The following is a 17,166-nucleotide window of genomic DNA, read 5'->3' as shown; positions in this document are numbered from 1 at the left end:
CGGCGACCAGACAGGTGTTTAGTCTTTGCTTTTGCCTTGGCGTGTTTATGTTTAGCTGGCTGGCGTGGTGATGGACGGCCTGCTTCAGGGGATATTGTCACCTCAGGGTTCAAATCCGCCATGTCAATCTCTGAATGAACGCCCACAATGGGGAAGGAGCGGTAACAGAGCTAAGGTAGAAATAGTATAGGACAGACTAGAGACAGTATGACAGGAGTAAGTACGCCCAGCACGAGGAAAATAACGACTCGGGTAAGGTTGGCGCCAAGCTAAGTACACGCACACAATGGGGAAGGTGCGAGACCGCTAGTTACGCTGCCACTTTGGCCACGAGCAAAGTCCACACACACAATGGGGAAGGTGCGAGACCGCTAGTTACACTGCCAACTTGGCCATGAGCTAAGTACACGCACACAATGGGGAAGGTGCGAGACCGCTAGTTACACTGCCAGAAAAGATAAGCCTTATTTAACAATCGCAGTGTGGCCAGGGCTAGATACACGCACTCAATGGGGAAGGTGCGGTACCGCCAAGGTGCACAGACTAATAATGCGCCGCCGAAGGTGGAGCATAAGTCAATTGGCTGTGCACCTACAAATATACACACACACAATGGGGAAGGTGTGGTATAACGGGGCTACTGGAGGTGCACCTACAAATATACACACACACAATGGGGAAGGTGTGGTATAACAGGGCTACTGGAGGTGCACCTACAAATATACACACACACAATGGGGAAGGTGTGGTATAACAGGGCTACTTGATGTATCTGAAGGAAATACTGATTAGGTGAATATAAGTTTGTTAACAGGAGACTACACAAGTCCCACAACAGGGCTACTTGATGTGTCTGAGGGAAATACTGATTAGGTGAATATATTAGGTGAGTATATGTTTGTTAACAGGAGACTACACAAGTCCCACAAGTGAGAAAAGTATTAGAAAAGAAAAAAGCGGCAAAAAATGAAACAAAATGGCGGCCGCGATATCGGAGCCTCTCACTAAGGCCCTAGAAGGGTTTGAAAACGGCCGGGAGCCAGCTGGAAGGATATGCCACCGGAGGGTGCCAAAAAACAGGCGAGAGAGGTGATATCAGTAAGCCTAATTAAGCCCAAGCCGGGCTGAATGAACAGCCGGGCTGAGGGGCCTCTGTAAAAGAATTGAATAAATAAGTAACAATGGCGGCCGCGATATCGGGGTTGGCGGGAAAACGGGAGTGCTACAAGAGGCTTCAGTAATCCCTGAGGGAGGAAATGGGCTGGGTGTCTACGAGGGAGCTACCGCCGCAAGCTTCCCTATGTAGAGGCTGAATTACAGACGGAAATAAGGAGGGGGGAGACCGCAGCCGCGGAGCCCCCGCTAGACGATAAAACAGCAACCGCTGCTGTTGGAACCTCAGAAGACTGAATTACAAACGGAAATAAGGAGGGGGGAGACCGCAGCCGCTGAGCCCCCGCAAAAACGAGAGAGCAGCAGCCGCTGCTGTTGGAGGCTCAGAAGGTTGAATAACAAATGGAAAAAAGGGAGGGAGGGGACCGCAGCTGCGGAGCCCCCGCTAAACGGGAAAGCAGCAGCCGCTGCTGGTGGAGCCTCAGAAGGCTGAATAACAAACGGAAAAAAGGGAGGGGGGGACCGCAGCCGCGGAGCCCCCACTAAACGGGAAAGCAGCAGCTGCTGCTGGTGGAGCCTCAGGGGAAACCCCGAAGAAATAAAGAGGTAAAGCGATAAGGAGGAGAGTTGAAAATAAAGACTTAGCTACGCTCTGTCTAAATTCCGATCTGCCTCGGACTAAGGCAAGAATGAAGACTGGAGTGGGAGGGGCTCGAGCCCCAGGTTTTAACTCTAGTGCACTCTTGCCTTCGGACGCTAGATGGCAGTACTACCCAATCTGATGGCAGGCTACCTGTGGAAAATTAACAACTATCCAGAGGCCTCAGGTGAGTTAAAAATGGTAAGAGGATCTCAAATTACCTTAGGTTTTACTCCATTCTTTTGGTATTATCAGTAGCAGTACTAAATTAGTTAAAAGGTGTGAGTACGTTCCACCGTCTTCAGTTGGCATATGCTTGAGAAGATGCAGCATCGAGCACTTTGGGCTGGTTCAGACATACTGGTCTAATAGACCAGGTTTTATGAGATGCTCACACACAGTTTCCCCTCCCCTTCCCTGCTTCCTTCACTTGAATGCCAGACTTGAAGAACTTCTGAGGTTTGCTAAAACCATTGTTTCCCAATTAAGTTACATCTGAACCGGGAAACTGTGATTTAATATTTGCCATGTTATGAAACCAGCCAAGTACTTGCAAGTAAAGTAGATTCATGTGTAGGATAAAGACATCTTACAGCAATAATTATAGAAATAATTTTGTATACCTCATCCAGTGAGTCACTAACTAGGTGCATTCTTCTCACTTTCACATTTAGAAATAACATATTCATATCAGGTCTCTGCCTCCGAGAGACTTTGTCCACAAGGCTTTGCTGTTTAGAATTCAAGAGAGAAAATAGAATGAATTACAATTTTTTAACCTATGTGTCTTATGTAGGATTCTGAATTAATTAAATTGATTTCTGAATCACCATAGTTTATATACAAGAACTCATTTTTGTATGTGCAATCTATAAATTTATTATCTTTCTAAAAGTCAAATTTGCAGGTGTGCTTACTAGCCAAGAAAAAAAAAACTTTTAAAAATGAAAAGGACAAACCAAACAGCGATTGTGAGAAATTGTATAATATTGATAGGCTCCCATCAGACAGAGTTCTTGGTATAACAATTTATTTTGGAATGCTCTAGGGAATTTTCCGAGTAATATGGCTAGTGCTCCTGTCGAGGCCTTATTTCACTGTCAAACCGTGAGATGGAAAGGGTCATTGACACTCATAAGGGCCTTCTCTGGCCACACGGAGTCTGAGAGGTTCCTTGGTTTACTGATGAACTTCAGGCAGGCTGGATGTCAAACAGAGCTCAGGTGGCACAAGTCCTGGTGTGAATATGATTGAAGAGAGATATGAGTATATAGCTGTTCCTACCACATGGCAGTGAAGACAGCATATATCTTGGCCTCTATCACATCCTTAGTGAATCACCCAGTGGAGTGGTCAGTGCCTCACCATGGGAGGGAATTAATTCCACTGCCTTGAACAGGCGGTGGTGCTACCCCTCTTAAAGAGGTTCTCCCTGGATCCAGAGATTTTCAAATGTCCAGTCTCTAATATTCCCTTCTTGGGCAAGGTGACTGAGAGAGTGGTGGCTGGCCAGCTGCAGGCATGCCTAGAGGAAGCAGATTATCTAGATCCATTTCAGTCTGGCTTCTGGCCCGGTTTCAGCACAGAAACAGCCTTGGTGGCAATGATTGATGACATTTATTGGGAGCGAGACGGGGCAATGTTGGTTCTCCTTGATCTCTCAACAGCTTATTGACACCATTGACCATAGTGTCCTTCTGGAGTGGCTAAAGGATGCGGGAGTTGGAGGTACTGTAATTGTAGGGCCACTACCAGAAAGTAATACTAGGAGACTGTTGCTCAGCACCATGGATTTGGGGCTGTGGGGTCCCACAGGCCCATTTTGTCTCCTGTGCTATTAACATCTATATGGAACCATTGGGAGCTGTCATCTGGGGATTTGGAGCAGACTGTCATCAGTATGTGGATGACATGCAGCTGTTTGTTCCTTCCATCTTAATCAGGAGAGGCTGTTAAGGAGTTGGGACAGGTATCTGGAGACAGTGATGAGTTCAAAGGGGGCCAACACATTGAGGCTGAATTCTGATAAGACAGAAGTGCTGTGGGTGGGTGGGTAGTTCCCAAGTCTGGGAATAAGGTACACAACCTGTTCTGGGAGGAATTATACTCTCCCTGAAGGAACAGGTCTGTAGCCTGGAAGTACTCCTGGATTCCAACTTGCCATTAGAGTCCCAAGTGGCTTCTGTGGCTAGCAGTGCTCATGTCCAGCTGAGGCTGATTTGCCAGCTATGGCTGGTCTTGGACCAGGATAGCCTACCCTCAGTTGTCCATGCACTGGTAACTTCCCATCTGGACTAGTGTATCATGCTGTATGTCGGGCTGCCCTTGAAGATGGTCCAAAGGCTGCAACTAGTGTAGAATCAGTGTTTAAAGGCACATTCAGAAATGCAGGGTGCCTTCATGATAGTCACAGCCACACCACACCCTTTTTTTGCTGATGAGTTGAGAATGAGATCCTTGTTAATGCCTTCTCCCACAACAACAGGAACCAATAAGCATGAAAAAGTGTTAGCTACTGAGAAGAGTCTTCTCAGTGGCTGACTCACTTCCTTTTACTCTGATTGGCTCCAATCAGCATGAAAGGACAAGGAGGCATGTTAGAAGACTCTTCTCAGTGGTTGACACACTCCCCTTTCATTCTGACTGGCTCATGGGGTGCTGGAGACATAGGGACCCTGCTGGGACCCTGCTCTCAAAAAAGTAAGAGGTCTAAGACCCCCTGAGACCCCAGATGACTACACCCCTGTGTAGAATGCAGCTGCTAGGATGATAAGAGGGGCAGCATGATGGGATCATGTGCCACTGATCCTGAAAATGCTGCCCTGGCTGCACATGAGATACTGAGCCCAATTTAAGGTGATAGTTAAATGGCTTGGTACCCAAGCATCTAAAACAGCACCTTCTCCAGTATCGACCATTTCAGACCCTATGATCAGCAGACAAGGCCTTGTTGGTGCTGCTGCCACCGAGCTCTGCCTGGTTGGCACTGACCCGTGACAGGGCCTTTTCAGTGGTGGCTACCTGTTTGTGGAATGCCCTCCCCAGTAAGGTGTATCCATTACTATTAACTTTCAGGAGGAATTTGAAAATGTCCCTGTTTACCCAGGCATTTGATGGCTGAAGAGGATTGTTCCTGGCAACTTGAAGATCACTGGTGGAAGAATGTGTTTTAAAATGTTTTTCACTGAAATTTTTTGTTTTGAAATGTTTTTAACTGTTTTTATTATGTTTTGTCAATGTTTGCCACCATGGACTCCTTCAGGAGGGGCAGGATATGAATTCAATAGATATGAATAAATAAATAAAATTTAGGCGATACCACATACATTTTAATACAGAGCATTTAATCATAGCTTCTTTCCTCATTTGGCAGTTTTAGAAGCAGTATGCTGGAAACAGGTTGTGGTAATAACACGATGACATAGCTGAGCTAGGTCTACCTTAGTGGAAAATTAACTAGCACTGTACATGCAGCCTTCAGTATTTGCCAGCAACTAGCTCCTCACACCTGGCACCAGAATTGTGACAATCCTAATGATGATTATCATGGCAAATATCTTCTTTTGGGGTAAGGTGCTAGAGGTGGTGGTGGCAGTCCAGCTTCAAGCATGCTTGGAAGAAACTGATTACTTGGATCCATTTTAGTCTGGCTTCAGGCCTGGCCATGGCACTGTAACTGCCTTGATGGTTGATGACATCTGTCGGGAGACAGATATGGGGAATGTGACCCTGTCTGTTCTCCTTGATCTCTTGACAGCTTTTGATACTATTGACCATGGTATTTTGGGGGAACATATCAGGGAGGTGGGGGTTGGGGGCACTGTGGTTCATACCTGTAGGGCACTTCCAAAAAGTAGTTATGTGAAGCTACTGTTTGCCACCATGAGAACTGTCCTGTGGTGTTCCACAAGGTTCCATCTAGTCCCCCATGCTATTCAACATCTATATGAAGCTGCTGGAAATTGGAGTGAGGCGTCATCAATATGCAGATGACACCCAACTCTATCTCTCTGTTCCATCTGAATCAGGAGAGGCAGTTGAGGTGCTAGACCAGTGCCTGGAGGCAGTGATGGGCTGGATGTGCATATGTGTGTAGCCCTGATGCTCCATTTCCAGTAGCTGAAAGATGTTTGTGTGACGTTTGAAAACAGTTTCTGTGTGCTATACGATTGTGCTAAACACTGCTTGAGTCAAGAGAACTTTTTGGGCTCATGCCTGTCTGAATTTTTTTTCCAAGTGGCCGCGGCTGCTTGTTTGCTTTGCTTTGCTTTCTTTTTAATAAATGTGCCTCTAGCATATCTTGCTGATTCAAAAACAATGTGAAGCTCTGTTTTCTTCCACAGTTGTTTTTTATTTTTTTTTAATGCTATATTTCAAAATTGTTGTAATCCACCCTAGGACCTTTGGGTGAAGAATGGGAAATAATGTTAACAACAACAACAACAACAACAACAATAATAGGAAAAACTATTCACACACTATATGTGAAAGAAAAGGAGAGGTACACCTATCTGTACATGTAAAATTCCAAGCCTGACTTGCCATTAAGCCAGTCCACCCTGGCGTTAACAAGAACACAACTAGTTAAAAGTTTCTGAAAAATGCTTTCTCCTTCATTAACATGTCAATTGTTTTGGCATACCTGTTGGATCTAGTAGAAATTAGGTCGGTATACTGCAGATAAGCAGATGAAACTGCTCCATATAAAATTATAAACCTGAAAGGAATCTGGAAACATCTCTACATGTCAAACTCCATATAAATCATCCAATTACATAATTGCTGTAAGTAATCCAAGCTACAATACTTTTTTTTAAAGTATTGCAGATTAAAGTACACAAAACCTAAAATTTTAGGACAGTGCTTCCCACTGCCATTTGGAGATGGGGAATCCTGCACATTCTATTTTTTCACTTAGTCTCTCCCAGTTATATAAAATGTTCATTATACTGATTTTAATAAGGCTTTGAATTTAAGCATTAGCCTTGCAGACCATAGGCAAGTAAATGAAATTCTATGTAGGTGAGTGAGTAGGATAGTAGAGAAGGGATGCAGCATTCTGTCCCCAGCATAGAAACTAAGTAGGCTGCCAGAGGAGGGAAGACTTTTCCTCCATACACAGGATAAAAATGCTATAGGCTGCTTCAGGAGAGATGGGACTTTCAGTCCCTCCTCTATCAGCACCCAGGAGGCTAGTAATTTTTTTTTGCATGCTAGCAACTTTTGTGGGTGTATTTACAAAGCTGTTTTAATACATCATATATTTCCATAAATAAGCATGCTTACCCGTGCAATATTTATCATTTGTTGTTCAGAATCCCTTTGAATAATAACTTTTTTTGCTGCTATGGAAATAATGAATGGATATTGACAGAAGGAAAACCTGAAACAGAGAAGACATATATTAATTATATTACTTTGAAAGTGATTATATTAAGCATGGTGAATTCAAGTACCTAAATACACCAAACCAAAGTCCAGAGGCAAGGTAATAAAGGCATTAACTGCCTAACCATGCAAAATTTGGAACAGATACTTGCATATTACAAGAGTGGAACTTCACACTACTTCAGTTCCCAACCCAGTACTTGCTGAATAAGGTGACTGTGTACATTTTCAGGGGAATAGGCAGAAAAAAGAGCAATACAACTTGTAGTAAGAATTGTGGGGAAAAAAGCAGACAGGTAACAAGATAGAAAGTTTAGATAATTCTGATTTGTTTCCTGTGTTTGCAATCTGCTGTGCATTGACTGTAATGCTTTAAAGCAGCCCAGATTAAGGTGAACACTGATGAAGAATGGAACTGATTGAGGTCTTCTGAAAGGCTGCTATGAATGGGCATACATAGCGCTAAAAGAATATGTCTGAAAAGCACTAAACTGGCTACTCAAAAAGCATATAAGACATAACTGGTTGAGGATTTGTACCTTAAAATTGAAAAAGGTAAAGTTATAATCTAATGTACGCATCTGTTTGTCAACAATAAATGGAATGTTCCATTTTAATAAGAATGGAAACCCTGAAAATATTGCATACAACAAAAATATACTCTTTATCTGTTGGTAACCCCCAAACCATGACATTTAGTAAGCCCTCAACTGGGTTACTGAACTCTTTAAAAAAAGAACTTACCTATGAATAAATAAATAAATAATCTTTATTGCATGCTTAGCCATGGGCCATGTGCAAGAATACATGTTAAAACATACAAACATACATTGATACGTATCATCTTACAATTTACATTTCTTTGGCTGACTCATTCATGGGGGAGACACTCTTAACATAGGAATCTCTCATTTTTTGTGCTGCCATGGCAAAATTGGCAACCGCTAGTGATACATAATTACATTCATCCAATAAAAGCATTATAATCTTTTCCCTATCTGAATAAGGTATTAAAAGGTTTAAAAAAGGGGATAAAAATGTCCGCCTAGGATTGTCATAAAGTGGGCAATGGAGTATGTAGTGTGTAATGTCCTCTATTGCCATGTATCCAAAGATGCATAGACGTTGAGCCACTGGTATGCCTTCCAAATAGGCCGATGACATAACTTGAAAGCGCAGAGCTGTAAAGGCTCTTCTAATGTGGGCTCTGTCAAGTGAGTCTAAATAATTTGCTAACGTGTGATTAAGTTTAATATGAGGGTACCATGTTGAAAACCGGGCCATCACAATTGAGGCTCGGTCCTGGGCTGCATCACATTCATAAATCCAATTGCGGAGAGCCATTTTGCTTAAGTCTAAAAGTTTATCTAATGTAAGGTCGTATTTTATGAGTACTGATTGATATTCCTTCGCCCAACCTCCCTTCGCCATTTGTACCTGCCAACATTTCTTAGTCATAGATGTATTATTCATATTAAGAATTCGAAGCCAGTATCGTAGGTATGCCATATCTATACGTGCCCTTACTGAGGGGAGTCCCAGTTCAGCTCTCATGTGGGCAGCCGGAGTGCCCGGGGGGAGGCCTAACACTATCCTCATAAAGGCGTTCTGGGTGGGCTCCAAGGTGGATCTAGCGGCTGGGCCCCATAGTTCTGCGTCGTATAGTATCTTAGCTAGGATTTTAGCCTTTAATATTTTAATCATAGGGGGAATCAATTGGCCCCCTCGCGTGTAAAAAAACTTTTTGGCTATACCTAGGGCACGTGCGCCTGCTGTGGTCACTGCTTTTAACTGTGGGGTCCAGGAATGGTTATTTGTCAGCAATATGCCGAGATATTTATAGGAATTAACCTGTTCTATTGGGACCCCGTTTAGTGACCAGGAATTCTTTGCTTTCATATGTTTTTGACTTCTGCAGGGGACTCTGAACCCAGTAAATCACACATCCATCCCCCCTATAATGGAAGAAGAATGGGTGATGTATTTTAGTACGATCTTTGGTAATCAATCTACCTATAAATCGGTAGTTAATATAGAAGCGTTGGATGATCTACCACCTTGGCCCCCAGTTACAACACACGATATTGGGACACTGATATTATCTCTGAAAGCTGGGAAAGCTCCAGGAGAGGACATGCTTCCCCCTGAATTTTTTACCCAAAATTTGTCCTGGTGGGAACCCCTCCTAGCTTCTCTATTCATGCACATAAACAACACGGGAAATATTCCGCAGGGCTGGTTAACCAGCATCGTGGTACCAATTTTTAAAAAAGGTAATCCTGCAAATCCAGCAAATTACCGTCCTATAAGCCTCCTAAATGTATCTTTAAAGCTGTACAGCCGATTTCTGTTAAATAAATTAATGGACTGGGACGAGACTGAAACAATAATACACGATGCACAAGCTGGCTTTAGACCCAAAAAGTGCACTATCGACCAAGCATTTATATTACAACATCTATTAAGAAATACCAGTTCAAAAGCCTCTTCATCTTTATACATCGCCTTTATAGATTTCTCGGCGGCTTTTGATACAATAGATAGAGAGCTGCTTTGGCAAAAATTGGCCCGTACTAACATAGACCACAGATTGCTATGGTTGATCAGGGCCCTTTACCAATCTAACGTCATCCAAGTTCGACAAGGGATCAAAGGCATCTTGTCAACGAAAATCCCCGTATTCAGAGGAGTAAAGCAGGGGTGCCTATTAGCTCCATTTTTGTTCAATTTTTTTATAAATGACATAGTGGATGCATTATCATCTCCCTCCTTCTTCCCACCCTCTATTGGAAGAGAAAAAATCTCCATCCTCCTATACGCTGATGACGTGGTTTTATGTTCTCAAACCAAAATAGGCCTTAAAAGAATGCTACATAAATTGGAAGAGTATTGTCAGTCCCAGAAACTTAAGATAAACCATTCTAAATCAAAGGTCATGGTGAGTGGAAAACTTACCTATGAGAATTTCCATAACATTGCCAATTATGATATTCTTCCATGAGATCAATATGATCCAGTGTGGAATTATAGAAATCCGTATATGGAATAATAGGAGGATTAGTTAGACTATTTGAAGCATCTGCAAATATATATTTAAATATGGGTTTTCAGAAATGGATCTTAACAACAACAAATTAAGTACAATATAAATGGCCTGAGTCCTTGAAAAAATCATAATCTGTGGAATTAAAATAATGGCAGTGAGAAAAACATAATGAATCTGTACGTTGTTTTTTAGCTCCTTTTTCTAAACTTGCAGTATTTGTGCATTAGATTTTAAAACTTATTTGTGAAACCAGAAGTCTACACAAATGGTACTGCAGTTTTTAGCTCATATTTTTAATGGCCCCCAGATAATTAAAGAATTGCAATAATAAAGGAAGTGATTTACTTATAAATTAAAAAGGAATACCAACATATGTATACAATAGGCTAAACATTGGTTAATAGTCTGCAAATTCTCTACATCAACTGCTGGCCTGTTACTACATGGGTGGGAAACCTTTCACTCACAGGACAATCTGAGCCAGTCAGGGTATCCAGTTTGGCCCAGAAGGCCATTTCCCCAAAATCATGCCCGCCTGTCAATCAAAAGTTGTCTTGCTGGGTGCTGCTTCCCCAACACATTCCCAGTGGGGAACATGCTGGTAAAGCAGACCCCCCCATGGGTGAACTCTGACAGGTGGGTGTGACTTTTGACTGATGGATGTGACCACCTACCTATCAGTCACCTGGCATCTTGTAAAGTTAACAAACGTTGTTCAGATGGAAGATATTAGCAGTAGAATGCTGAAAGTGCAATTTCTGTGAGGGAAGTAAAAAGTCAGTTTTGATGGAAAACCTTCCATCCAACTTCAAAGGAGAATGTGATGAAAAACATCTCATACTGGCCTAAGGTATGGCAAAGCTGTTGCTAATGGCACAAAGGGAGTCCTGAAATAGGAGTCTGACATGCTGGTCACTTTTGCAATACAGGCAATAAAGACGGGGGAGAGGACAAAAGTAAGAATATAGATTTGGTCAGTCATTGACTGCAAATCTCAAGTTCCACTGTCTGGTAAAAAAAAAGTTATGTGATAAAAGCATCATATTAGAAGAAGGAACAAAAACTAATTACACCTGAGGAAACCTACTAAATAAAGACAAGACTTTGGTTGCTGATGGAATCCACCAGGTACACTTTTCCATAGTAGGCAATTCTTCAGGTTTTGCAGGAAACAGGCGTAAAGAAATGAATTGTAGTAGCCTATCTACTGCTTGCTTGAATCTCTTCTGTGACATCCTAGAAGAAATATTTTTAATTATTTTTATGATAGTCAACTGCAGAATGTTAATGGAATTCATGGCTTTTTATGAAAAGTATTTATTTATGACAAAATTCCATTAAATTGTACTAAGTGTACATGAGGAATATCAATATTCTGGAGGGGATAGTATTAAACTGTCAGCAGACCTGTTAACCTTTTTTATGGGCCAATTCTACCTGATTGCTGTTAGCAGGAATCAACAATATTATTACAGAATAAGTATGTAATGGTAATTTTTTATGTCATTAGAACTGCAATGGCACAGTGGCCAGAATAGCCTCCATGGATATGGAAGGCATGGTGACACATTTCAGTTCAGCCACTGACTCCCCTTATGGCCTTGAGAAAGTAAAGATCACTTAGGGCCACTTCACACATGATAATTTCTCTACATATATATCACTCCTTCCATGCTGGAAACAGCATGAATATGATCATTCGTAAAGCACCCATGTTCTACAGAGTGCATGTGTCAAACTGCCCTCACTCTTAGCCTTGTCCTTGCCTGCAGAATGAAGAAATGCTAATAATATCTCAAGAGGGAATGAGGGTGAAACAAACCCAGGAGATATTACACACCTGAAACCTTTGGAACTAGAATTCTAAATAACTGAGACTCTATTGAAGTTCATTGCATTTGACACCATAATAACTAAGTTTTTAAAATATGATTTTAATTATTGCCCTTATTCTCAGATTGAAAGTGACACATTCTGCAGAGTTCTATGCATTTTAAAACCCCAAGCTTTGGGGCAGGGCGCAACTTTGAGTAGAAAAAGGTAGCTCTTTTCCATGTCAAGATCACATGCCCCAAGCTGTGTTTTCACCTGCAGTGTGTGTGTTGGGGGGGGGAGGCAGCAGAGAAATTATAGTGTTCCTGTGACTTCTTCATATTCCCGCCACCATAGGTAGAAAAAACAGCTTGGAAAGGGTAATAAAGCCAACCCACCTTTCTGCTCAGGCATTGCAGCTGAAAATCTAAAACCCCTCCCTCCCTTTCTATAGTAAGCCTTCAACAACAACAAAAAGTCATACCTAGGCCTGCCCACACATCTAGGCATCAAAATATGCATCACTCCACATCCTCCATTACACACAGTCATGACCCAGGAAATCATTAGCTAAGTTATGTGCAGGAAATACCTCAGAGCACAGTCACTTCAGTCTTTCTGACTAAAGAATTTGTGTTCTCTCTCCTCTTGGGGACTTTCTCACCCTCCACAGAAGTAAATACCTGGGATTGCTCAGTTCTTTTTGTTCCTTATGCAATTGGCAGAGACCCTCCAGCTTCAGAAACTGAAGCCAGCTTACTTGTCTATAACCTACTTCGAAATGTGAGTTGTTGTTTTAGGTTTCTCAATATGGAAAGGTTAGCTAGTTACTATATTTGTTTTTAAAGCAACTTCCCATTTCTAAGTATGTCTGTCTTGACTCTTACATAAATGTACTCTACTGGAGCTATGGAGTTTGATTAGCCTTTTCCGCCTATGCCACCTGGTACACACACTAACCTGGTTTCCATAGAATTTAAAGAAAGATTTATATAAGATCTGCCCTTCATTAGTCTGAATTGACTGCATGTTCAGGCAAGAGGCTTAAAGATCCAGGTGGCCACAGTCTTACCTTGGAATAAGTAACAAAGGGTAGTTTGCAGCCTGTTATGCCTCACAGGAGGGTAGATGTACTTGAACTTATATGTCACCCCTGCCCACAATTTTTGGTTTCACGTAACTGCATAAAGGGTAGTTTGAGATGAATTATGTTGATTTACCAATTCTATTGCCTACAGTGTTATTTCTTCACCAATTACAATTGAGGTTTCAAATCTATACACACTTACTTAGCATCCAGTGTGTTGAGGCAGAGCCATGCTCCTGGCACTGGTGTCACTGCAGTTTACCTGGTCAGCACTGAGGCAGGGTGGCTGCAAGGTTGGACTCCAGAGGAGCCAGAGGAGGTTGGGCTCCAGAGGCATTACCACCAGTGCATACCCCCATCCCACCCTGGTAAGCTACAGTGACAATGCTGTCAGGAAGGTGGCTCTGCAGCTGTGTTCCATATCAGCTGCTACTGCTTACATGAAAGTAAGCCCTAGGGAATTTAATTTCTGAATCAACATGTACAGGATTGCACTGTAAACAGCTCTTGAAACAAACAAAAACAGTTAAGGCTGCCATCCTATATCCACTTACCTAAGAATAAGCTCCACTGAAATCAATGGGACTTATTTCTGAGTAGATGTCTATAGGGTTGTACTGAAAACCCACTGGGAGACATATTTTCTCTGATATGTGGTGGTGGTGTGTTTTAAGATAAGAAACTAAACATTCTGAATATATTTTTTTCTTACTGAATAAAGCATAGAAAAGCATTAAGTGTAGTGAACCTATTTCCTGTCACACATTTAAAAATAGATTCACTATACCTCAAGCTTTTTATGCATTATGGAATAAGAAAAAAAACCCAGAAGATTCAAAGAGACATGAGATTTTCCAACCCAAACAATCTAGATATGATGAAGATAGTTTTAGGCAGACTTCAGTGTAAGTGTACTGATTAGGTTGCTACTGATTAGATTGCTGTTTTTCATATTATCACTGCAATAATGAACATGTTAGTGCTATGAACAATATACTGTAATATATATAAAATATAATTACTACAACTATTGAGCAGTGTTCCAATGACTGCCAGTATTCCAAAGACTTTTTAAAAGAACAGTTGACCTAACCAGAACTAACACTCTACCAAAAGCAATTTCATTGAAAGGACAAACATTTTTAATAGTAGACAATAGAGAATCATTTACTTTTTAAACCAGTGAATTAGGAAGTGATGATCGCCTTCTGTTAAGGCAGCAATCTGTCTTAGCAAATGAGCATAAATAACAAATGTTGATGTGTTACTAAACAGAGGATTCTGAAAAAGATTAAAACACTTTTGTTAGTATAAAAATAAATAACTAAGTTATAATGAAAATACTATTAAAAATGATTACAACAACTTCTATTCAGTGCAATAACTACACAATACTTCTATCCACTGTCTTATTGCTGAGTGCTGGTCCCTCCCCTACCACTGAAAACACACAAAAGTAATGGTGAATTTCATTAACAGTATATAGCCACTGGGCATGGGAGTTACTGCATACCAATGCTGAGTTGTGACAGAGGCAGGAAGTAAAATCAAGCAAGGTGGCCGCTGCACATCACTAGTTCTATGTCTGGGACAAAGGCTCAAGTTACACTGATCCACTGCACTTCAATGGTGAAGCAACAGGGCATACTAGCAGGCTAGGCTGTTAGATGTGTAGGCTATTACATGTGTCATTTAGCATTCAGTATATGAATAAATATGTTACTTTTACTTGAGACATGTCTTCAGTTGTTGTTTTTCACATTCTGGCTTGGTTCGCATGTCATGCTGAGCCAAATCATGGCTCAGCGCAAGCGCATTAACTATAGAAGAGGAGATGGCAGCCAGTTCACTCCTCCCTGGTTGTTTTGCAGCACTGACTTATTTAGTGTGTCATCTGAACCTCCTGAACAAACCACAAGCCATCAACTACATAACAAACCGTGGTTACAGCTCATGGTTAGTCTGGAGAAAGTTAAACTATGAGCCCTGATGGTGTAAAGACAATATTCTTTATGATGCTCTGTTATGTTCTAATACAGCCTTTCCCAACCAGTGTGCCTCCAGATGTTGTTGGACCACAACTCCCATCAGCCTCAGCCAGCGTTGCCAATGGTCAGGAAAGATGGGAGTTGTGGTCCAACAACATCTGGAGGCACACTGGTTGGGAAAGGCTGTTCTAATAGATAAACCCCTTCTTTAGGATACATTTTGGTAGTCCAGCTATATAAAATGAAACCAAGGTTGGTAGGAAAACAAGTCTGATGAGCTGCTTTTCAGAAAACAGCAAATGTACTGTGGGTGCTAGCTACATACACATCCTGACCACTTGCTAAGTGACAAGAGATAAAAGAAGTCTTTGTCTTGACATGTCCATTTACTTGAATAATAAGCGCATCACCTGAAAAGGTCAGTTTTAAAACTAACTTCCCAAGTGACTAGTCCAAAATCTATGTATGACGGGGTAAATACAGTCTCTAGGATGTGATATGATAGGCCAAAGAGGCACAAAGGAAGATCCCACACCCCCTTTTGAAAGAGATGCTAGTCCTTGGGGGAGGGGGATAAACATAAAGCAAGAAGTGGTAGAGCAGTAAAGCACATGTTTTGCGCACACAGAAGGTCCCTAGTTCAACACCCCACATCTCCAGATAGAACTGGGAATGACTCCTGTCTGAAACCCCAGAGAGTTGCTGCCAGTCAGTACAGACAATAAATACTGAGGGTAGATGGACCAGTGACTGATTCTGTATAAGGCAGCTTCCTATATAAATTCTATTTTGAGAAAATGTGATCCATCCTGGAACTGATCCACATGCAAATGTATGGATACTAATTCTATGTCTAACTTTCTAAAGTTCTTAGAGATGGCTCAGCAAATATCTGTCAATGCCCAGTTAGTATAGAGAATTATATTCCTATTTTCTATTGTTTTCTAAATTAGTATTTATTTATTACTTTTTCTTCCCCTGCTTTGGCAATAAATACCTTTTTTGTTTAAAGGTTTTAGACTCTACCAGTTGAAGTATAACCCCATGCCGATATAGAAGTGGGTGCTGCGTAAGGTTGAAAAGACTACACATGCAGAGTGGAGTACTGACTTTGTAGCCAGAACATGCCCTCCTTAACAGTTTCCCCAAGGAAAGATCCCATGTCTTGGGTGGGAAATAGCCATATCGTGGCATCTGATTACCTTTATGGCAGCCTTTGCCAACCTGGTGCCCACCAGTTGGGACTGATGGGTGTTATAGTTACAAAAACATCTGGAGGGCACTAGGTTGGCAAAGTCTGCTCCATATAATATCCCAAAACTAGTTATTATGTGAGAAATGAATTCTTATAAGTAAATTTCACTTACTAGGGGCACCAATGTACAAATTCAAGCAATAAAATGCCATTGGCTACCCACATATAAATAACCTTATGAGCAGATGTACTAATATGCCTTCTCAAACAGCAACACTGATCCAGTTTGTCTTTTCTTGGGTCTCTTGTTCTTCACTGCTGCTCTGCTGCTCTTTGTGCATAAGCACTGCAAACATGCAAAGAGCCGCACAGCAACAATTAGGGGCAAGTCAAAATAAAATAGCACAAAATGAACTTTGACAGAAGGGCTCCAATGCTGCACATATTCCCCTGTAATAAATAAAAGGTTCTATTCCTACCTGTAGAAGTACAAAATAGGCTCTAAGATCATCTTTTGTTCGTGGCCTGAAAGCAACCAAAGGTCTACAAATGAAACATATACTTTATACATGTGTGCATGCCACAAATTTATTTAACATGCAATTCCAACTTTTTTCTCACCAGTCAGGATACGTGCATGCACACACCTGCACCAAAACAATAGTCTTTCTACACTTATCCACATACAAGAGCCTACTACCTATAAAATATTACTTTCAAACTGTTAAGTCACTAAGAAAGTTTTACTGTATCAGCAGAATTACGAAAAAAAATGTTCCAATTACTTACATATTAATAATGAAAAACTCTTTAAAAGCTGCAGCATTTATTGTATTTAATTGTATGCTAACAGAGAGCATTTGCATTACCTGGGCTGCTGTTTGAGAAACAGAAGTC

At 41.4% G+C, this 17,166-nt stretch overlaps 1 protein-coding gene and 1 long non-coding RNA gene across 4 annotated transcripts in view; one reads left to right on the top strand and one right to left on the bottom strand.

Moving 5' to 3' along the window:
- The window catches only part of HECTD2 (HECT domain E3 ubiquitin protein ligase 2), a 68,131-nt gene that overhangs the window by 18,792 nt on the left and 32,173 nt on the right, over positions 1-17,166 (bottom strand). The window contains exons 7-12 of one of the 2 annotated variants that reach the window (XM_061635472.1): positions 16,749-16,812; positions 14,258-14,367; positions 11,275-11,423; positions 10,097-10,220; positions 7,040-7,136; positions 2,377-2,484 (exon numbers count right to left, since the gene is read on the bottom strand). In XM_061635472.1, coding sequence (XP_061491456.1) covers positions 2,377-2,484; positions 7,040-7,136; positions 10,097-10,220; positions 11,275-11,423; positions 14,258-14,367; positions 16,749-16,812 — 652 coding nt within the window. The remainder of the gene's footprint in view (positions 1-2,376; positions 2,485-7,039; positions 7,137-10,096; positions 10,221-11,274; positions 11,424-14,257; positions 14,368-16,748; positions 16,813-17,166) is intronic. The other variant, XM_061635473.1, reaches the window with a different exon arrangement.
- Positions 1-17,166, top strand: part of LOC133388914 (uncharacterized) — a 72,065-nt gene that overhangs the window by 28,219 nt on the left and 26,680 nt on the right. The window contains exon 1 of one of the 2 annotated variants that reach the window (XR_009763977.1): positions 12,612-12,782. The exons of the other annotated variant lie outside the window; for it this stretch is intronic. This is a non-coding gene — a long non-coding RNA (uncharacterized LOC133388914). Of the gene's footprint in view, positions 1-12,611; positions 12,783-17,166 lie in introns of those variants that run through there. 2 annotated transcript variants of the gene reach the window in all.

The sequence above is a fragment of the Rhineura floridana genome, chromosome 7 (assembly GCF_030035675.1).
Source record: "Rhineura floridana isolate rRhiFlo1 chromosome 7, rRhiFlo1.hap2, whole genome shotgun sequence".
NCBI classification, from domain to species: Eukaryota; Metazoa; Chordata; class Lepidosauria; order Squamata; family Rhineuridae; genus Rhineura; species Rhineura floridana.
Note: the sequence above shows the minus strand (reverse complement) of the source record. Positions and strands in the feature narration are given on the sequence as shown.